This window comes from Ischnura elegans, chromosome 4 (assembly GCF_921293095.1).
Source record: "Ischnura elegans chromosome 4, ioIscEleg1.1, whole genome shotgun sequence".
In the NCBI taxonomy this organism is placed as follows: domain Eukaryota; kingdom Metazoa; phylum Arthropoda; class Insecta; order Odonata; family Coenagrionidae; genus Ischnura; species Ischnura elegans.
The window spans coordinates 103,142,765-103,166,681 of NC_060249.1; the positions used below are offsets into that span (position 1 = coordinate 103,142,765).

Below are 23,917 nucleotides of genomic sequence, written 5' to 3' on the forward strand. Positions count from 1 at the left end.
AATGTTTAGAAATATAAATAATATGATTATAAATATATTATAGCATTTCATACGAAACATAATTGCTTTGACATTAACATTGAGAGTGCAGTCAACGACGTAGCGACGAGGAAATACTGAGCGCCGCAGCGGCGCCGACAATCCAACGACGTAACTTTTTCCATTAGAGGCCAATAAAATGTAAACTATAAACACTACGCTAACAAAATTTTATATTTAGACGCACAAAGCAGAAAAAATAGACTACTGAAAATTTCAAAATGATTCATTGGAATGGAAAATTTTTACACCACTTTTAAAACCACGAGCGCCGCTAAGGCGCAGCGAATCCATATGAGGGTTAATGAAACAAAATGCAGATGTTTTCACTTATCAGTTGCGAATTCAATCAATTTTTAATGCCCTCAATCATCTCATATAATATATTTAGATTAAGGATTAGCCATATGGTCAATCCAGCTACGATACGAAGAGACTCGTGTGTACACCGTGGGGTAACCCTTCTCATCACAACCTCTTGCCCAAGACACCAATCCTACCACTTGGTTGTTTACGAAGAGTGGTCCACCAGAGTCCCCCTGAAACCATAGAAAAATTCATTATGCACTGAATTTTACCGTGGAGTTTACAGTGATGTAACATAAGAATGAGACTCAGCGAGTACTTGAATGAATGCTATTTTATCCGTCAATCATTGCCTCTACTTGACTTTAAAATTACAAAAGCAAGTACGATATGATAAAGCAGACAGTGATGCGGCGATATGGAGACGTATATGAGTTACGCTATCACAACCAGGCACCAAAGGTGAAAAGGCAGTGTAATGAGTGGAGAGTTGAAAGAATATTCATACCAAATTTTATACAGAAAAAATATAGGCTATTTGAAGTCATTCGTAAGAATTCGCTTGAAAGAGGGCCTGGTAATGGTAGAATTGGACGAATCAGGGTGACACTAAGGTGAACAGCCGGTATGATTCAGAGGTGGGTGAAAATATATTTTTTACCAAAAGAGGAGGGGTGTTGCGCTAAGAAGTTAAGAGTTGTGGGTTTATTGTTAAAATAGATAAAATTTCAGATAAAATCCAACAATGGGACCTTTTTGCATAGTGGAGAGTAAGAATTCAATAGCACGACGAAACCGTGATTCATTTGGGTTTCATTGGATGAATCGAATACTGAATAAATTTATCAGGAAAGCGAACGTATCATTATGTAGCAATTTTAAATCCACGATACAGCGCGTTATTACTTAGGTAAATTCAGAATCTTGGTAACATTTTTATGCGTAATTCTCTAATGGTAAAATTTTTATGCGTAATTCTCTAATGGCAGAGTAAATTGGATTTTCTTGTAAAAAGATCAGAAATTGTATTAAAGCATACTCATTTGATAATAAAAGCCAGAAAAAAATCTTCAGGTGGCAGTCAGATTTCCATAGGAAATGACATATCTTCAGACAACGCAACAGAAATTCCTTGGCTAGAGGCATTTATCTTGATCCGCTCGTACTTACGTTACAAGATCCTTTGTTTCCCTCAGCCGTATTTGCACAGATCTGTTCGGGGTAAACGTGTTCATCCGGCTGGTAGGCTGCATTACATTCGTCATGGTCCCAAATTTGAATTGTTACCTCGTACAAATCGTCGGGAAATTCTCCCCCTTCCTAAGTATAAAATGAAAATCCATCAATCAAATTTGGAAAAAGTCGTTTTAGTATACCTATCAATTGAAGTAAATCGTAATGTTAAATATAACCTTTAACGCGTCATAGAAATGAAAGATTTTATGCAAGTGGCCGATAAATCAAATTACTGCGGAAACGTCGAAGATTAAAATTTTATAGTAGTACCATTACGTGAAGAAAGTTTTTTTTCTTATTTTTAAACTCCATATAAATAAGAATTAGACTCATCACCTATACGATGTTATTAAATTTAACTTATCGCTAAAAATTTAAATTAAATTACTCTTTATGTCATACAATTTATTTTAATAAAATAACTGAGTTGCAAGGTAATTTTTTCATTGAATTGAAGTGATCATGATGAAAGTATGTGCACAAAGGGTGAAATTTGTCATGAAAAAACATTTAACATAGCCGGGATTCCGAATCCGGAGTAGCTTAATGCTTAGGTATGCTGCCTACTACACCCCAAAAAATTGGCGTTAAATCATAACGTTAAATATCACCTTTAAGGCGTCATTGAGTAATCGATTTTATGCAAGGGGCCGATGAAGCAAATTATTGCGAAAACTGAAAAGTATAAAAGTTACTAGTACTATTACATGAAGAAACGTTATTTTCTTATTTTCAAACGTGATTAAAACTCCATATAATTAAGAATAAAACTCCATTACCTAGATGATATTATTAAATTGAATTTATCGCTAATAATTTAAATAAAATGTCTCTTTATCTCACATAATAAATTTTAATAAAAATGCTTAGTTTTAAAATAATTTTTTCTTTGAAGTGGGGTGATCACGATGAAAGCATGTTCACAAAGAGTGAAATAGGTCATGAAAATAACATTTAGCATAGCTGGGATTCCGAATCCGGTGTAGCCTAATGCTTAGGTATGCTGCTTGTTACACCACAAAACATTTGACATAACTGTCGTCCTTTGCGGCTAATTTCAGACTTGATTTTTCGAACAAGCTGTTAGCGTTTCGATTTCATGACATATTGTGGCAAGGCTACAAAGGTCTTGCTTGCTTAGCGGCTGTCTGAGAGAGAAAAAACAACGCAAAAAATGTTTTCATGGTGAATTTCACCTCCAGCATATGTATGAAACTTTGCAATCGCGCGCGTGACAGCGTACGAAGTTACATGTTTCATGCTATTATATTTTGTAAAAATTCTTAATCCACTTCACTCGAGACGCTGCCTGGTTATGCTACTTCCCAAAGATTTGACTAACCAACGGTAGATTGTGTGTATTCTATATTGTATTTTATATTTTGTAAAAATTCCTAATCCACTTCACTTGAGACGCGACCTGGTTATGCTACTTCTCAAAGATTTGACTAACCAACGGTAGATTGTGTGTAGTTTAAGCGTGAGGTAATATTTTCATAGAGGCCGTATGTCTCCAATTCTCCAATGGCCATAAAATTTGGCACCACTCGTTATAAATAGAAAAAAAAACTAAAAACCAGTAAACTCTCCTATGGTAGTTCACGCGAATATTACTTCCTCGCTAGGGACACCACATCCGCATATACCCCAACCGACTAGAAACCTTTGCAACATTTAGACCTCACTAAGGTAACCTTGTGTTGCAACATTGGATCCTACGTAGGGCTAATGGGACCGCACCAGGAATACGCCTCGCGAAGGGACATCACTAAGATAAAGCCTCGCGAAGAATAACATCTGTGTAGCAGCGTTGTCTGCGTTGGTTCCTGTTGGGGAAGTCACATTCCCGTAAACAGGTACAGAAGTGTGATTGTGGTAATAACCTGACATCCTTAGTGGTTAAGACAGACGAAGGAAAAAGTATAGGAGGCACCGCGATGAGAGCCCGACGAGCCTCCATGGAGGGGATAGGAATGGAAGAGAGGAGACAGGGAATCCCAACGCCGCTATTGGGGCGATGTGGGCCACTTCCAGTGAAAACATAATTTTATTTTTCTACAGAAAGGAAAGATTTCTTTATGAGGAAGATAAATTCTACGATTTTCCAGTGATCTACTTTCGGACGGGTGAAACGTGGGCGGGCTGGCGGGGTGTACTCTCGCGGGTGCAGGTTCGATGAGCCTTCGCTTTTCACCACTGCACCTCGGGATCTACTTACGGACAATCGTCCCCAACCGATGACCGTTGCGTTGGCCCCGATTGGTGTATCTTGGTCCTGCACTGGTAAATTAACGGGAGCGGTGACACCACCTGCCGCAAACTCAAAGGGTGGCTCCACCTGAGAAAAAAAATCAAGGCATTAGAGGTGGTGCGACATGCAGAGAAAAACCATCGTCATCATTTCGGACCAGCTATGCTGAGACAAGGTTTTATCTCGTCTACTGTTATTCGTAATACCTTCGTGTTTTCTCGGAGGTTCTTAATTTGTTTTCTTAAGTATATAATTAAGTGTGATGTATTTTAACCAACATTTTGGTTTTTACTACTACCATAATTAGGTCTATGAGATCACCAGTCTCAATAGAGATTATCTTAATTAAAATTTTTTTATAATAACACTAAATTAAACTTTACATTAAAACTAAATTGCCAGTTGTAGACATTTGGAATATGCAATATTTATATGTTTACAGTAAAAATTATTTATTTGAAAGATATCTATCTTTAAAAAAAATTTCTCTCCTCCAACCAAAATATTCCTGGATAGCGATGAAAAAACTTAATCCAGCTGTAGGTATTATTAAAAGTCGAGTAGAGTTAAGAAAAATATTGATACTTACAAAAATTTTTTAAACATATATTAAAGGTGTCCATTATTTTATGTATATATCATTAAATTTAGATTTAATAATTAAAAGAGAGAAATCAGAGAATGTGATTCTTTATATGAATTACTACATTAATGATGATTTTATTGCACAAAAAAGTGGAAGGTTTTATCTAAGTTCGTAGCCAGTGATAGTGAATTATTAATACTGTACAATTTTATATTTATGATTATCATGAGAAGTTAAGAATTGTTACTATATTAACCTTCAGTAATGGTTTAGTGATGAACGGAAGAGGCATTTGGAGGAAGAGGACGGAAAAAGGTTTGACCAGGGTTAGCTGACAGCCATTTTGGAGGAAAAGTAGGTGAGTAGACATAGAAGAAGAAAAAACTCTTCATCGACAGGGTCGAAGACACACGAAGGATACCAAAAAGTGAAGGAATTTTGTGATAGGAAATGACAGTCCATAGTCAAAGTGGTCAACCTTTCAATAAATAGTCAAAACTCGATAAGCGAGAACTGGATAAGTGAGAGACCTCTATATGAGATACTCATTGTCAGGTCCCATCTTTTTTACCCTTGTAAAGCCTCTATAACACAAGCCGTTTTATACGAGGCCCGTACTTGCACAATCTGACGTGTGAAAGAAGGCGCAGTCGAAATTGCGTCGTGTGAAGCGGTGAATTACTAGAACACACGCGAGAATGCGTGGACGTGAGATGGAAAAATAGCCCCTATTCTAACCTCGTTAATGCATTCGCGCAATTACACGCTATTTTAGGAATTGATGCAGTTCTAACCTGTGATATTCCGTGCCCCGTGCAAAACGGCCCTAACCATCTATAAGTGAAAATCTTGGAACATATATGAGTAAGAGATTTTTTGTCCCAATTCAGGCGGGGAAATTTGTACACGCTGTCCGAATAAGGAAATATGGAATGACGGGAAGCCTATGGCGAAGTCAAAATTTAGATTTGTAGACATTATCGTTAAATTTGACAAGAAGGGAACACATTATTTGTGACTCGATCAATTGCCAACACACACTTTGACGGAATCAAGAGAGAAAGACAGTGATATTTTTTCGCAAGATATTTCAGAATTTTATATTGTTGCAGCCCTCCATCAAAAAACATATTAATTATACCAAAAGGGAATCTCAAAAGAAATTAAAAGATTTCTTAAAATAAAAATTGTAAATAATTAGTAATTTTATAAAACCTTTAATGCATAATAAATATATAATGGTGGATTTCCTTCACTCTCCTCCCCTTACTTCCTTATTTAAACCTCTATAAGTGGGAGAGGTCATTCCGGAACCTTATTAGTGAGACATCGTGTAAGTCAGAAACCTCTATAAGCCATAAAAAATGCCGGTCCCTTGGACTATCACTTATCGAGGTTCGACAGAATCAAGGAAGTTGGAATATACAAGAGGTGCTGTTTCCGAGTTTTAAGCGAGGTCAATGTTCCGCCATCATAGTTTGACAATTATTAGACTTACAATTAGTCCCCTAATGATCTTTTGAGGAGGTTAAGTTTTGTTTTGAAAATGCACTACTATAAGTGAAAAATGCTACCATAATCACTCGTATTTACCCGGTGATTGTCATCGGAGTTTTTCCCATCATTCGCAATACTTCTATTAATGTAGTAACTCTTGTCTCCTGTCAGCCACTTTACTGATGGAGATATCCTTCAAAATGTACTTTTGTGCTTTAATTGTTAAAGTGCCTGCAATAAATTAAATACCAACTTATGTGCAGGAAGTGACTAGTATACCCTAGTAGCTTTTACTTTCCGTTAAGCTGGTTGTAGAACGTAACCGTGGTTTTTTATAGTCATTTTCCCAGGAAAAAGATGCTCGAGGTATAGACTCCAGTAAAGCCTACCATTGAAGTAAGATAAAAAGGTTCATAGTTTGGGTTCCATGATTTATTTTAATACATTAACGAGTTATGACCAAAAATTTCACCACATAGTAAGTATTGACCCTCATGGAATTGTCAATGTTTTGGTCAAAGTAGGCGTGGCTAATCCTACCCAAGCACCCCTATTCCTGCCACACTGTGCTCCACGCTCGGAACCAGTGGTGCCCCATCCAGTATATAAAATCCTCCTTGGACGATATCATTGACTGCAATAGCTCAGGAAGGTATAAAAAGCTTACCTTTAACACTGAAACGTCATTATGCCAAGAGTCCGCTCTATTGTAATCCTCGTGAACATGTATCTCCGTTACTTCGTGTAGAGTGCCTCCATTTTTGAGATTGTTTGTTCCCGACAACACAGTAAGTTGTATGATGGAATGCCTAGAACGAGAGTAATACCATAATGATGTAAGGTTAAAAAGAAAATCAGGGTCGCTCAATCTTAATCTCTTCTTGCCTTTGAACCTACATAGTTCCTATTGAACCTATTGTTTGTTCCCGACAAGACGGCAAGTTGTCTAATGGAATACCTAGAACGAGAATAATATCATAATAATGTAAGGTTAAAAAGAAAATCAGGGTCCCTACTTGCCTTTGAACCAATATAGTGATAGCTAAAACTATCGTTTACCGGAGCTATATCCCGCAATTTTAAGAAGATTATCAACAAGGACAACAGGAACAATTCCCAAGACGCAGAAGACATTAACCAAAAGAAAGCCTTCCTCCCCTGCGTGAAAGGAACAACGTCGGTAATATCCTCCGGAAATTTGACATTAAAGCCATTTTTAAACCACATGCCCAAGTACGACACCTCCTAGGAAATGCCAAGGACAGGACGCCACTTCAAATTGAAGGAGTATACGAAATCCCCTGCCGATCGTGCGAGAAAAATACATCGGGGAAACCGGACGAACAGTCAAAACTCGGATAGAAGAACACAAGCGGGCCATTCGACTGGGTTACCCTTCAAAGTCAGCCGTAGCGGAGCACGAAGCCACCGGACATGCGATCGACTTCGAAAAATCAAGACTCATCGCCAGGATAAAACATTTTAAAACCCGACTCATCCGCGAGGCCATAGAAATAAAGAAAAACAAGAACAACTACAATAGAGATACCGGATTAAGAATCAGCAATACTTGGAACCCAATCATCCGCAACATTTCGTTATCTTCCCCATCCAGTCCTAACTCCCCACACCCTCCGCCCACCCCTACCACCTGAAATATATAAAAGGCAGCGAAAAAAAAAAAAACCAATCCCAACATTATTCCCTTGAAAAAGTGACCAGCAGTCGGTCGCGAAACGTCGGGGCTATCTCCTTTACAACACGCGGCATACACCCGTATGTGAGTTATTTTTAATCGTCATGAGCCGCGAAAGCTTCAATCAAGAATTATCGTTTAGTGTTTTCAATCCACGATCTCAAAAATTATTTTGAGTTATATTATCTCCATGCAGCTTAAAGGTAAGCATATTTTACCGCCAAATACTCGCAATTGGGTAATTTTAAAGCATAAATTTGAATAATTTTGTCGTTTAGAGAGTTAATCCTTCTTGAATATCACTGCATTAGAAGTAACTGGATTGAAAAGCGAAAGATTTTTCAATTTTAGATTTTTCCCATCTAAGATACATGTTTAATGCTCTTTCCCTGTTTCCATATATTTATTGACGGCATATCATTCGTTTGAAAACATTTTACTTGTACGATAGTTCATGTAAAAGTTATGAGGATAAGTGTTTGTAGTCACTCTAAGAATGGGCATGGTATCCATACGAATGTGTTATCGGCTCGGCTAGTTTTACTTTGATACTAATGTGTGAATCATAAAAGCGATGGGAATTGACATTAATGTGGTTGCAAGAAGTGAATCAGATAAATGTTGTTATTCGCGAAAAAAAAAGAATATGCATATCTTGCACTTAAGCCCTTATTTCTCTCAACAGCGTGTATAAAACTTTCGGAATAAAACTTTTATTGCTATAAAATTATGCTATAAATCCATTCTTATGGCAAACTATCTTTTATAATAGAATGTATCTAACCCTACGTTTATTTGATCATCTTTATTCATTTACTCCGTAATTTAATGGATATTTGAATGCATAGGAATTATATTATTTGTTTTATTATTTACTACTCGCCACGAAACGGAGCAACATTAATGTCCTAGGCGATTTTCTTGAACAATATATTGATTAGTTTGTGCGGATCTTCTGGAATTATTGGCTTGTCTTGATCGCCGGTTGATGTGTCGGAGAGCTACCTAGGCAATCAGAAGATTTAGAAGAATCTATGTTGGACGGAATTTAAGGAGATCCCATCGAGAAACGAGCTATATGTCATTTTCCTAAAATTTTAGTAAGTCTGCTAATTGCACCTCAATGACTAATAATGGGTGATTGGACTTTCGAAGCTATATTATATAAAAATTAATGAGTAAAAATTATAAATATCACTTTGGCTGTAATGGAATTAATGTTCTAAGCATTGGGAAAAATTTATCACCACTGGAATACCAATATCATTAAGAAAAGACTAATATAAAGTTCAACAAGACATGAGATAAATACCAAATAAGCACGTTTTAGAATTATTTTTTGAGCTATCGGCAACTGCCTGCCGAATTCGAGTCAAATCGCGCTACTCATATAAACACCATGATCGACTCCTAAATCTAGTGAATGCATTAATGCCTGTACATTTTCGTTGCATTTTTGAAAATATATGCACCCTTATTTTGATTTTAACATCAGTGGGAGACATGCTTGGAAGATAAAGTTTTGAAGTAAAAAGATGTTTGAATGAATAACTTAACGTTTGTGTTTCTACAAAATTTTAAAATTTGATTTAAATTTCAGAATGAATTTTATTTTGAATTTCAGTTGAAGTCTGTCGAAAATAAAGTTTACGTTATTCATTCAAAATCTTCAACAAATTCCACAAAGTATGCCCGGAAACTACATATCTTAAAAAAGGATGCAAAAAATATCTGCTTTGAGAAGTTCAGTCGCAATTTGACCTAGTTGTAGGTATTTTCTACCTATATTGAGAGAGCACTCTCTATCACTTCGCTTGGTAGAGAGAGCTTGGGCGTGGTACGAAATCGTGAGTGTATACGAAGGTGGTGGGACATAATGTGCCAGGAATCTGTGAATACTATTGCAGTAATCACCAGAGGGTGCGCGGTTGTCAAGAGGTTCAAATATCCCCCTACAAAAAGTTTGATCATGAACCCGCTACCAATATACCACCTACAGATGTCACTTATTTACATCACTGCAATCCTAAGATTGGCAAAATTCAACCCTCCATTTATCATTTTCTCAAAAAGTTCCTTCATTTCTTTGATGCCCTTCTTCTCTTGATGGTTAACTGCTCCAAGTACTTATCTCTTGCCCTTACTCGGAGGACTTTTTCTTCTATTTCTCCCACCACTTAACCCAGCAACAACCGACGTCACCTACAGGTGACACGGTTTTGTGAACAAATTGCACACTAACGACAATGTAAACTTAGTGACATAATTGAATATCATGTTGCTTTGACGACAGAGAGGTCTTCAGTACACCTGTGAATAGAAGACATTGAGTTAGCGTGCATGGGACTGTGAATGGGAATTTTTTATGTCCCATCACATGACATAATCACAGGTTCCTTCTATATGTTGTACTGTACTTCACAGTTCTAATTTTATTATTATTTTTGGTGTACCTCCTCGCTTATCACCCTTGCTGTCTGCTTCATCTTCAGCTCCTACTGCTGGCATCTGGTCTAAAAGATATCATGTCTAAATATGAATTTTTCATGTCTAAAAATTTTATACCTAAAATTCAACTCCCGAAAAGTAATTCAGGCCGGAGCCTTGGTCTCCTTTCAACTGCCTGTGTAATAACACTTATGCCACATATCGTGGATATTTTTTATCCTTGTCATCATCGAGTTAATACTAATTATTATTGATACATATGGTGAACAAAAATGTAAACATACGGTAATTGTATGAAAAGAGTATGAACGTACCTATAGGAGCAATGCGCCGCGGTAAGGACATAATCCTGGTTCAAAATGGACCCTCCGCAGTTGTGATCGCCATTTAATCTTATGGAAACCTGTGGAGTGAAGAAAATAGAATTAATAAAGAGTTAATGTCGCCATTATGGAGGTTTCGTCGCCGCTGTACATTTCAAAACCAGCACTTTCCGTATTTTTGGCAAGAAAAATGTTAGCTGTCATTGATGGCTTCTATTAATGCTTAAAAGCATATATGTGTACGGTATTTTTCTATATTGGACATTTTTTTTGCTGGAAAATTCAATTGAGACCCTTAAAAAATTTCTAGGGAATTTATAATATGGTGCTGTAGAGTTAATTTAAGTACTAAAATACTTTTGAAAGCGATTTCTGTAGTGATTCTACCATATTCCTTCGCAGTTTCCCTTGAATTCTACTGACATTTTGAGAAGTATTAGTTGCCATTAGATATATTCAAGCTCGCTTATTACATTAAATAAATAGAATAAAACAGAAAAATGGTATTGAAAACATGTGAACACAATGTGAGAAAATATTTTTAATACTAGCTTTCCAATACGGCCATTACTTTGAGTTTTTCATTGAAAATTTTTAAATTCCGTTGAAATAATCATTCCAATGCCGAGACAAAAAGCGTCCGAAGTGCCTATGCTAAAATTAAAAAAAATCTAGAATAATTTTCTGGGTAAATCCCGCATAAATTATCGTCAGTAATGGAGTGTTGTCGGAAGATTATATTTTGGGATTTTCCTTAAAAGAAGTCCTTCATTTCCCACTGGAATTTCATTAGTACCATTTTTTGAAATAAAAAGCCAGCTACCCATCCGAATTTTCATTTTATTTGCTTTAACGACTGACGTAGAGTGAGTTTGGCTTCCCATTACGTTTATTATTTTCCTTTTGGAAGATGACTATGTCTACTAACATAGCCCAAAACAAAAAAATAATCCACAAAGATGATAAAATCGATTTAAGTGTCAAATCGTAAAGCCAAAGAGACGTCTTCTCGCAGGTCATAGTATAGGGAAGACCCGGACAAGACGCATATTTTAAGGGAAAGCGTAAAAAAAAGTCTGCAAATATATGATCAACAGAACTTTCTATATTAGTAACTAGTACCTAGTGTCACAAAATTTGGACTCAAATATGAAAAAAATGAGAACTCAAACAACAAATTCTCCTAAAATAAATTAAATGTAAAGGAACAAATATTTACTACAGTTCCTACGGGGAAAATTGTATCCATTTGCCAATAGGGCAAAAAGGATGGATTGAAATCTCATCAAATTAGTCTAGACAATCATTTCATAAGTAGCTGCCTACTCCTGCATATGATGCGCGGTTCTCGTGTGCCCATCATTGGCACTGGTTGCACTATATCCAGTCTTCGATAATCGGCTCGCCGTATTTTTCGGTGCAAACCATGCAAAAGAAATCTGAATTGGTCTTTTTGCCCTTAGATTTCTGGGTCTACTCTCATCTGCTAGGTCCTATTCTAATCTAGGTCTGTTGTTTTTTGATTTTTCATATTTCATAGCCTGCTCAACTTTCTCAGAATTGGACGTCAATACCTCTGTTTTCTACCACTGATGTTTACGGTTCGTTCTGGGGACGGCCAAAGTTGGTATGGGTCTGATTTGCAGTGATGTGAAGCTCGCCGAAGGTGATGGTTATGATCGCCCTTCTGTTTGTCCTGAATGGTGGAATTTCGGGTAACTCTTTTTCACAGAGAACATGCAAAATAGTGGAATAAGTATTGTGGCTATTGTCGGCATGGGATTTGGGAATATGAAAGTAAAGAAACGTGCCATCGACAAAATAGAGTGTATAACTGATCACCGAACAGTGCATAAAATATATTCGTATAAACCTTTGAAAAAGTCGTAAAAAACAGCAGCAATCTTACTTATCCACTTAAATGAAAAACGCGCGCCTGTATTGTTTCCCTTTTACAGTTATGGTGTTGCCTGGCCGATAAGCTGACTTAGCCTACGCGTATTGTAACGCCATCTATCGGAGATTTGTAGAAAAACCGTATATTTTTATTACCCGACAATGCTTCGTGCCCTGATCTAACATCTAACTATCTGATCGTTGGATTATTCTTCCTCATAGAATAATCCTCCAAGATCGTTAGAACATTAATGGCTTTGCCTGGTTTCGCTTTTTAGTAGGGCCCTCCTCGCTTCTATAGCGTTGAGGTGTTTTTCCCTCTCCCGTTCCTTCCGCACCTTTCCTCTCCCAGACGCGTCGTCGGGCTCCTATCGCGGCGGCGCCTCTTCCCTTTTTCCTTCCTCTCCTCCCCCTACCGTGATCGGGCGCATAAGCCACTGGCTTGGTTCCCGGCCTCGGTGCGTTGTTTCCTCGCAGGGCTCCCCTGAGCCCTCATACGTTGCTTCTTGCCTTGGCTTCCCCTATGTATGTATCAGTCAAATGGCTGTTAATTGGGAAACAAGGATTTTTCATTTCGGGAAATTCGAATGATATTTTCAACGGGTGTTTCATCTGTAGGTCTTTAGGTGACTCAAGGTTCATTTTCGATAGTACAGAAAGATTTACCTGTCCAGGATATTTCCTCCCCTCCACGATATCTCCTCCAAGGATGAATGGATCAGGATGTCCAGGCAGATTCTTTGCAGCCCCCACACCTCTCGGCTTTCTTGGGACAGCTCCTGTTAGTGAAATCAATAATTTCATCATTAGAATAATATTTTCCTTCCGTAGCCCAGTAATAAAATATTGCATAAATAAGTGAATTTGCAAGTGAATATTTCAAATCGCTACAGTATTTATTTTACTTATTTTTTTCCAACTTCCCCGTAAATAGCACTTTGAGGCCTTAACAACGGATAAATTTTGAAAGCAGGATACAAATATCCATGCCCTGAATAAGAACCACCTATCAAAGCAGGATTCGGACCCGCGACCTATGGTTTGGCCGACGAGGACTTAACCGTGCCACCCCGAGGCCGGTTTCTCTCAGTCTTATTGATATTTGTCAAGCACTTATTAATTATCCTGGAGACGTGCGTGGGAGGTATTCCGACTGATATTTTGTTCTCAATTCACACGAATCGTAAAACCATACACTTTATGAAGTCAGCAGCACGTTTCTTTTGCATATTACTGAAAGTTAATGTTACCGTTACTAATTGTGAGCCATTATTAATTGTTACAACGTCGAAAACTGGAATGTCAGAGGAGAAATGCCCCTGGGATATTTTTCTCCTCAGCTGGTGTATCACGGGTTGTCGTCGCAATGGAGAAGTTTCGGAGGAGGGGGTAAGGGTGAAGTCATCCAAGGCTTCGGGCCTTGTGTTAGTGAAAGTATTTTTCGAGGAAACTCACCCAATGCCGTCCCGATGACGATGAAAAGAATGAGTGTTGCTAACTTGGCCATGTCGTTCAGCGATGTCCAGCGAAATCCCATGGGTGTTCTCTTTTATAGTTCGGGACTCAGAGCAGAATAAGTGTTATTTCCTATCGCATGCCTGAGTCAGTACCACGTGCGGTTCACAACATATGTACAAGGACTGATTTAATCTCGACAAATGAAGTTAGGTGATAATGCCGCCGTTGCCAATATGGCAAACTCCAACTAGATACACGATAAGTCATATACCAGTGGTGTTACCAAAGTGTTAACCATTATCGCAGCCTTATCTATAATGTTTTTATATTTTTTTATTATGAATTTATATCCCTACTTCATCCAATACCACGCTAAACTTGGCTATCTTCACGCGGAAGAATAGGACATATGAAGCCAAGACTATTTAGATGCTATTATAAGCTACTAGAACTTAAATTTAAGCGCCTTCCAGTTTGCTACCATTAGATTAAAATATTGACATAAGTTTTAGGTTGATAATTTGCGTAGGGTTTGTCGTTTTAATATGCTGGATTTGGGTCAAAAAATGTGGATTAAAATACCCATAGTTAACATAAGTTGATATTTGTATTGGCCCCTAATATTAAAGAAGGCGGCTATTATAATGCTACGCGGCTGAAGGAGATATTACCTGATATCTCCTTTATCTTTAAGTGGAAAATTTGATTTTTAATCATGAAAAATGTCCGCAAGTCACTGATATTGGATAATATTAAGCTTATTACCATATTTAAAAGTTTAACCTTTGTTTCATGTGAAAAAAATTGAAATAGAACTATATTTTTTGACCTTTCTCGATAACATATTTGTTTTCATTGATGAAGGTATTATGCTGCCGCGAAATTAAGTGTACATCATTCTTCATTTGTTGGAATGTGAAGGAAGATTTCTGAGCTGCAAAAGTAATTAATATTAATTCTTTTGATTTGATTTCTTACTAGTTTTTGAAAACAATGTTATCCATTGAAAATTGTTATAAATTATGCATTATGACAAATTAAGTTTTGCAAACTCATTAAAATTCATGCAGCTGCATAAGACATGGCTCGCGACGTGTAATAGAATAAATGGTACACTTATTGACAGCACACGTATCTCAAGGATAAGTCCAATGGAGAAAATAAATAAAAATCGTTATTTTTTCTGAAACTCATTTGTATTTTTCTTTGGAAATATCAGATGAATTTATTCTGATTGGTTTTTTTATCGACTAACGTTTAATGGTTCTTAAAACAAGCGGGAGTAATTGGAAAATTGGTTTGCCGACTTCTTTGCAAATCTACAGTTACTGGTACTCTGCGCGTATAAATAAAATTAATTGAAAAATATCATGAAAATAATAGTATTCAACACCTCGGTATTCCTATAAGAGCGGATCGAGTACAGACGATTTTTATAAATGAACGAAGTGCAGTCAGGAAACCCATTTTACGTCGTAATTTTAGACACCGTGATTGTGTTTGGGGCTATGGCGTAGAGAGTGTCACTTAGAGGAGGCAAAAAGAAATATGTTTCTTCTAGAGTTTCTACATATCGCATCATAATTCCTTCCCCCTTTCTACTGAACGTGTGTTTGAGTCACGAAGTAGTAGGCGTAATATTATAATCACTTAAACTTATATTTCGCGAGCTGTTATTTTATAGTTGATACTAAGTGATGCATAATGGGGATTAATTGGTTTAGATAATTTATGAGGAGCGTTTGAGGTGAAAAGTTACGATAAGTAGATACTTGGATAGTTTCTTGGTGCATCATGGATGTATTTATTATCGCGAAGAACGTTATGTTGCTTCAATTTAGTTCCGTTTAAATTGGAAGCGTCGGGACCTAATGGGTAGAGCATGGTTACACTACAGTGTTGGCGCTGATGATCAAAAAGGGTCTACGTGCTGGTCATTGTCCTCTAACGCACTCTAAAGTGGGTAACTTGGCCCTTGTATTTCCTGATCATGTAGGCTTTTTTAACGTTTTCTCCATGAGCATGTCATGAGGAATACCTACCCGGCAGGATGTCCTACCGCAGAAGTTGTAAGACGTGCCGTTACAAACAGTAATGAGAAAAGGACGCGAAGTACGCGTCGGACGCAACTGAGAGTAGCAGTAAGACGTTTGAGAGGATGATGTGCATTTATGTACTAAGTTAGGTTGCAATCCGTGCAACCGTATGGAAATGCATGGCAGACAGACATACATTAATCCTCTTTTATATATACAGATGCGTACCAACATTTCCAATTGCAGATCCCATCAAAACTGACATGAAAATCCATCCGGAGTGGGGGTAGGGTTATCAATTTGACTTTGCATATGTCACATTACCTGTAGACGTCCGTCCATGAGACAAAAAGCTGTGTCGAATCTTGCTAGAGCGAGTAGGACTAAGTAATCGCTAATCTTATAGAAATGTGCCTCATATGGAAGGCAAATAAGGCCGCATTCTCGCGGGGAGCAGCAATCAGTGAATGAGTCTAATGGGCCAAACAAATGAGAACATAAGGTTCATAAAGAACATTTAGTAAGAATGTGTGCGTGGAGGACATTTTAAGAGCAACACTTTGTCACTTAAATGGGACATCAAGGCGTGGTTCCCTTGGAACTATTCGTTAAGAGCAGGCTAATACTGACACCAGGTTTCTCTCCACCCTTCCTAGTCTACCCTTCCCTCATGGCGCAAATGACTTCAGCTGTTGGTCGGCTTCTCCATTGGATTGAGAGATGTCCACCCCCCACTCCCTTCGTCCCAAATATTTCACCACTGTAAATTAGGGTGGGCCGAAAAAAGTCAAATTCGTCCGATCAAAAACTTGTATGTCTTAAAAGTTGTATACTAGCAGTCGAATAAAGGGCATGAAATATTTGGCCTAAATGATAATATCTTTAGACTGCACAAACGCCATAAAGTTTTATATTTTAGTGAAAAAATTGAAATTTTCAGAAGTTTTTAAAATATGTTATACTATGTCAACTAAAAACATATTATTGTTTATTATTAAAGGCTTATTTTTATGTCCGGTATCAATAATAATAAAGAGTAGAATTGTGGTACACCAAATTTAGGCTGTGCAATCAGGATAAAAATATTAATTCTCGTGAAAATTAGAAAAGTGTAAAAATTATTTATGTGGTCCAATAGTTGTCGAAATTATTTATAGCATTCCATAGATTATGTATTTGTTATAGTACATAGTAAATAAATGTAATAGTATATAATTAATATATGAACTATCTGTATAGAAAATTATAATAAAATAATACTTCAGCAATGTGCAAAGTCCTTAAAGCTGCTGTAGTTCTGAATGTCTGTATCTTCTGACAGTTATGATGAGTAAGCAACTCTAAAGTAATGTTCAATCATTTGGTATGCCTGTATAGAACTACCCAGGACTCACCACGGGGAGGTGGTTGCATGTCAAGTCGACGCATTCCCTCCCAACCATCAAATCACGTTTGTGTCTGTACCTCAGTTCCTGCAAACACATTATTCCTTCAAATATTTTTTAGATTCAAATTTTGGCTTGGTTTCTCTGTTTAGTGGTAGTCGCAGGTTTTATTATGTAATCTATTCTACTTTGATCAAATGCCTGCTCTGATGCCTTTGTTTCATCTATGACGGCCCATGCTACTGCTAGCATAAGAATTGGCAAATTTAAAGCAATTCCTCCTGAATTAATGTCAACATTAATGAACTCCGAGATTCTGTGCAGGTTAACTTCAGATAAGTGCATTGAAATAGGCACACTAACACCTTTTGTCACTTTTACATCTTGTCATGCAATTAAATCGATGTAGTCTTTTGCTAAATGTTTGTTTTCGGTATATTAAATGCCCTGATACAAGCTGTTTCACCATTGCTTGCTTTGTTTTGAGCATTCATGATTCGCCTGCTAGCTAGTTGGCTAATGTGCTTCCTGCTGTCCAGTGGTGTAGCCAGGAATTTCATTGGGGGAGGGGAGGTCCAAAAGCAGGGGGGAACATTTTTGAAAAACAGGGTAGATACTATGTAGAGGGTTTTCAACTCATTTTAACGCTTTTCATAATATAAAAAAAACTTAATTTGCTAAAGAAATATTTTGTAAATTCATGATATCTAAATATTTTGTTTTCTTTTACGAAGAAAAATAATTGTTTTTATATTTTGGGGTCTGAAGCCCCTGGACCCTCTCCCTGGCTATGCCACTGCTGCTGTCTTTGAACATCCAAACTAGGGTGTAACTGGGTGGGATAAATATCCATTACCATTCCAAGCATTTTTGTTGATAACATTTTTGTGCTCATCTTACATGTAACCTGTGAACTGTATAATTATTCACAATTTTTTTACCTCCTTTTGTAGTTTTGGGTTAACTTTTATTGTGCACCAACTTGGTGGATACACCTTTGTAATGTATTTAGCCAATTCCTCCCATACCTTACAAGGCGAATTTAGAGCAATTTGGAGTCGTAAAATGAGGTTGGTAGTAGTAACCAATGTAGCATGATTTAGTGTGTAAGGATGTCTGTCTACAAATCATGGGGTGCACTTACCAGTTGAAACCAGTCAAAAAATATTAAACTAGTATTTTTGTTAAGCATTAAGGTATTTTGTAAAAACAGGAAGTAGTACTTCAAGAGAGGTGTCAATTGGTTCAAACTTAACCGGAGGCAGTTTATGACAGCCTGATAGAGCTTTCCCAGCTAGAGCACTATATCCCTTAGGGCCTGTTTTTTTAATCATTAATAACTTCAAAAATGATGCCATTCACGTGTGAAAGGTATATTACCCACTGAATTGATTTTCTAACTCTCTCATCCAGTATTCTTACTACACCACTGTTCTTGCCTGTATTTGATGGGCAACCATCACAACCTGCAAAAATAAGTTCAAATAAACTGATATTTTTTTCCGACATATCATCTATGATGGAGTTTGCAATGCCCACTGATTTTCCTGATAAAGGAATAAAGTGGCCTGTTTATTTAGAACCAGGTTCTTGAACAAGCGATTAGTGGTCCTTTGGAGGTTCTCATTGGTGCTTTTTACCATCTCCACTTTTCTCAATACAATAAATAAAGTCTGGTCAATTCTCCCATCAATTAAAATGTATATCTTGAATCGCGGTATCAGCATTAAAATCATACTTAACAATCGATTACTCTTTCTCATGTCACTTTATTTTTGCCAAAATTTGGAAAATGTGAAGTTGATGGTCCAGTATGTACATATGTTCATATCCCTCAATAATGCTGAAGCCGATGCCAGACTGATACCTGTCATCTGTTAGCAAAACTACTTCATTTTCATATTGTTTTCTCATTTGCACATAATTTTTAAGAATTATGCGGCCCTGTTGACAATTACATTACATCCACAATGTATTTTCTTTTGTTATCAAAGCTTTCATGACAATCTTAAAATCTAATCATACGGTTGAAAAAATTTCGAAATCTACCTCGAAAATCGCTATTTTCATTCCCATAGCGCATCTAAAATTGGTGTATCACACATCTAATATTTATTATTTTTGATAAATAACCTAAAGAAAAACTTTTAAGATACATATGTTTTTAGTGTGACCTGGTGTAATATATTTTAAAATATTCTGAAAATTTCAATTTTTTCACAAAAATATAAAACTTTATGCCATTTATCCGTTAGACCTAATATTTCATGCCCTTTATTCAACTGCTAGTACACAACTTTTAAGATGTACATGTTTTTGATTGGACGAATTTGACTTTTCTCGGCCCACCCTACTGTACATGGTATGGGATTATTTTAAGCATATGAGGTTAATGAATAAAAGTTCAAACTAGGTCCGGCAGCAGATAATTTTTATCCTGCAGACTGAGATTCCTCATCTCAGATGGAGGAGGCTGGATGAACGAAAGCCTTCTTTAGAGATATGTGCTGGTGGTGATTGTGGGAAGCGTCCAGATAGTTGTCCATAAGCAATTTTTCGGGGGAACCCATTAAGCAGGGAAATCATCAGAAGGGAAGCTACACTCTTTTCTTATTTCCATGGTAAACTTTATGGCTAGGAGGCATGCATTTATATAGTAGAAGATGATGCCCAATCCTCTACGAGTCAAATATCCAAATAGAAGAAGAAGGCAACCTCCAGTTTCTGGATGCCTTGTTCCCTAAGAAGAGGCTTAGAAGTCTGTCCTATTCCATTTACTGAAAAAAGATAGTGAACCACTACCTGAATGCTTCATACCTGTACATCTAAAGCTCTTTGGACAATGTAATCAAGCATCCTTAATGTGCTTCATCATCCTTTTTGGTGATGGGGTGTCCTTGTTAACCAATATTCCAATCCAGGTTGGAATATAGTTAAAATTACTAATGTAGTTCCAATTAATATTAATTGGGTTCTATATATATGAAATCATTTAATTAATCCTGTTACTATTGCTATTTCTCCAATAGCTCCTGTTAAAGGTCAAGGTCTTTGATCTACTAAATGGTAAGGGTGATTTTGGTGTGTTGACATTAATTTACTTCTCTAGAATATAATGTTCTTAATACTGCGAAAACGTAAGATTGAATAATTGCTACTGCTGATTCTAGAGTAAAAGAAATATGGGTGAAAGGGGATCTTATCTCTATCATTGATACATATTATTCTGTATTTCACCTTTGCAAGCCTATCAGATGATTACATGCACCAATTTGAGTTCTGCAGTAGGAATTCATTCTTCTAATGGTAACAGAGGTTCTTTAGACAAATTGAAAGAGTGACTGTAGAATTTCCTCTATCCAGTCTGTAAATGTAGTGGTCTGAAAATAAGATCCTGGCATCACATTAGAAGAAATTCACTCAGTGAGTTAGATATTTGGAGGAAAAATATGTTAATTGGCTACACAGAATAGAGGAATTGGACATATTCAACCATCTAAATTCCCTGGATCATGTCATAAAATTCACCTTTAGCTCAGGAGGAGGAGGAAACCTCTCATTTTGAGCATCTTTATCATAAATGAGAGATGAATTCCTTGCCTATTCTATTTAGCAAAAAAACTGTTCCTGAATGGCACATGCCTGAATGTCTCCTGCCATTCTGACTACTTTTTTTTTCTAGTTCACAGTCTCTTTGATTTTTTCAGAATCCTTCTCCTCTATCCTCTCCTTAATCTCTTCATTGAAATTGTTACACAAGGCCTAACCAGATTGATTGCAAAAAGAAACACATTTCACTAAATTATTTAGGCTGCAAGGAAATTGAGATAACAAAAAATACTGGTAAATAACGGAAGGAAAGATGTATACAATTATTTACTTTTACCATAGACATTGACTTGTCCAGTTCTATGTCCCATTGTAAGCAACCTACAAGATGGGCTAGCCCTTAATTAATGCATTTTACCCATTTTTGATATCAAGCAATTGATTGATGTTCTGGATGTTTTTGAAAGAGCAACATTTCTTGCTAGTGGAAGTGCAGTCACTGTTTCTTAAGTTTTCCCCCTTGTGAATAGCATTATTAATTTCCTAAAAACTAAGAAGTTTTCACAAAGTCATTTGCAAGGTTTTGTCAATGAGTTGCTGTTTTCCATTAAAAGTCGGTATGAATTTTTGGAAAAAGAACAAATATTCACTTTTTCCACAATTCTTGATCCACAATTCAAAATTATAGTAGTATTCCAAGATTCAAATAATGTCAAGATGATTAAAAATTAATTTGCTTTGGAGGATACAAGTCTGTCATGTCACCTAACAAAAACAGGTACATACCTTAGGAAAAGTGCGACCGAAAATAGCTGACATAAAGCAACAACATACAATGTGGGGACTTTATTCAAAATTAAAGGCAAGAGCACCAGGTTCTCACATAAAGAGTCCAGAAGAAGAAATTCGGGGAAGATTTGCTCAAACCTTGTGGCAAAATTTTTGATTACTGGAAAATGAACAGTCTGTATCCTCACTTTAAGGAATAATCGTCAAAGTATTTATACATTTTTTAATGATGTTATTGATGTAAAAGATTTCATCAAGTGAAATAGAAGAATAACATTTGATATGCTTTGTACAATTCTAGTATTTGAGGTATTTAAAATTGAGATAATCGAATATTCGAGCTATAATTTAATTTTTGAATTTAATATTCAAGGTCGAGAAATCTGCTTTTTGAGCCATCTCTAATTAATACCCTTTCCAGTTAACTAAGAACTTGTGGTGAAAATGCTGTAAGGCTTGCCCGTTACAATGGTTTCTTAATACTTTTCACCAGAGGGGTCTTATGTGCACCTTAGCATGGCTAACTGGGATTTTTGGGCATTCTTTGAGCCATTAAATATTTATATAGCTATGTCTAAGATGATAGTTTCATTAGAGATAAAATTATTGAGGAGATGATCTTAGTGTGAGCATGTAAAGAAAAGTGTGGCAAACAGTCTGACATTGGGCCTAATACTCTGTGTATATAACAAAATATAAACACGCAATGTTTTGGAGAAATGAGATGCACATAGCACATAATATAAATAGTTCAAGTCAATATCAATAAATATAGAAACACAAAAAAAGAAACACTCACACAGGAAAGTAAACTTGGAAGCTTTCAAAGTACTACTGACTTCTTTCTCAACCTAAGTAAGAATGGGGAGGAAAGGAGAGTGTTGGACAAGGGAAAAGATGGGAGAAGGGAGGGGTGTATGGGGAGAGGGGGAGGGGGTTAGGAAGAGACGTTAGGATGCGACGTTCAAACCCGGAAAGCTATTGGCTTGCAAGTGCCTAATGCACGCCTACGTAAGAGACCACCTAATTTAAATACCATATTTAAAGCCACGAGCCCTCTTCAAAAATCGCAGTCAGTCACCACTACCACACCCTCACCTTGCAATCGTCCCAGGTGTAAAACCTGCAAGATATTCTCTCCACCCCCTGTCTCTTTTCTCCCCAAACTTAAATGCCTAGCGATTTTCCCCTCTACCACTTGTACGTCCACCAATATCATTTACCTCCTTCATAGCCATTTCTGCCCCGCTTTCTATGTTGGCTAATGCACCACCCCCCTCAATCTTTAATAATGACCGCGCCTCCTGCTGGCCATCATCCCCCCACGCATCTCTACCAGTACCTTCACATTGTTTGTCCCACGACTCCATCTTCTATCAATGCTTCAAAGTTTCAGTCATTGCCTCCCTCCCTCCCACTGACTCCACCCTCAATCTTCACACCCTCGAATTGGCGTGCATTTGGCACTTGCAAGCCAATAGCTTTCCGGGTTTGAACATTGCATCCTAACTTCTCTTCCTAACCCCCTCTCCACGTACACCTTTCCCCTCTTTTTTTGTGTTTATATGTTTATTGATATCGACTTGAACAAAATATAATTAAGTATATGAAACAGAAACGTACATACATAATGGACAGAAGTAAGGGGCTGTAGGTATTTGAGATGAGGATATGGTGAACGATGAGAAGGTGAGGAGGTTAGCACTTAATTCCATGCAGATGACTTCTTAACCGGTTGTGCTGCCTCCCAGCCCATGGTGAGTGACTGCTTATACCGTCATGGGGCCTATGACAGTTCTTTTGATTCCTGTCACGGTTGGGTAGTGTTCTCTTTTAGGCCCATCGCCATCAATTGAACACCAGGCATTGCTATGGAAGGAGTTGTTCTTGGCGAATATATAAATGTTTATAATATAAAATAAGCTATGGCAGATAACTGCTAATGAAGTCAAGAAATTTTTTAAGAAAAATGTTTTTTTTTTCACGGAAATATGATTATAAGACTAAATTGCATGGTAATCAGTCTTTTAAACATGAAATTAGCAAAATAATAGATTCGCCATTGAATATGAACTCGAAATTTACACCCGCAATGAAAGTGTTGAAGAGAAGAAAGAATGAAAAAGTTATATATATAAATAAGCTATGACATTGTGGATGAGAAGTAAAAAAGTACTTGTGAAGATAGTGTGACGTTGCAACCTTTTTTCCTCTGAGACAAAATAATAATCACTTATACTCTTAAGCGCTTTATTTCATCCCCTCCATCCACAAGTGGCTATCTCTTGTAATCCCCTGTTTACTCCTCATCACCTTAGCGCCCTCAACTCCAAATCACCAAAATAAATACAAATACGCATACAAATAACAAAAAACAATTTAAACATCAGTGCATAATTAACGCCAAACATCATGGACACAA

At 36.9% G+C, this 23,917-nt stretch overlaps 1 protein-coding gene across 1 annotated transcript; it reads right to left on the reverse strand.

The window, feature by feature from the left end:
- Nucleotides 1-362: 362 nt before the first annotated feature.
- LOC124157852 (mite allergen Eur m 3-like) lies at nt 363-13,918 on the reverse strand. The gene is made up of 7 exons (XM_046532900.1): nt 13,734-13,918; nt 12,945-13,057; nt 10,374-10,462; nt 6,583-6,724; nt 3,800-3,919; nt 1,516-1,665; nt 363-578 (listed from the first exon to the last, which is right to left on the reverse strand). The coding sequence occupies exons 1-7, from the start codon at nt 13,813-13,815 to the stop codon at nt 432-434; spliced, it is 843 nt and encodes a 280-aa protein (XP_046388856.1). The 5' UTR covers nt 13,816-13,918; the 3' UTR covers nt 363-431.
- Between the last annotated feature and the right edge of the window lie 9,999 nt (nt 13,919-23,917).

Excerpts from the sequence above, each read along its gene's own strand:
- LOC124157852 (XM_046532900.1), bottom strand. The coding sequence starts at position 13,815 with ATGGGATTTCGCTGGACATCGCTGAACGACATGGCCAAGTTAGCAACA. Across the intron at positions 10,463-12,944 it reads GGAGGAAATATCCTGGACAG|GTTTCCATAAGATTAAATGG; the intron begins GTAAATCTTTCT and ends TTCACTCCACAG. Across the intron at positions 3,920-6,582 it reads ATGACGTTTCAGTGTTAAAG|GTGGAGCCACCCTTTGAGTT; the intron begins GTAAGCTTTTTA and ends TTTTTTTCTCAG.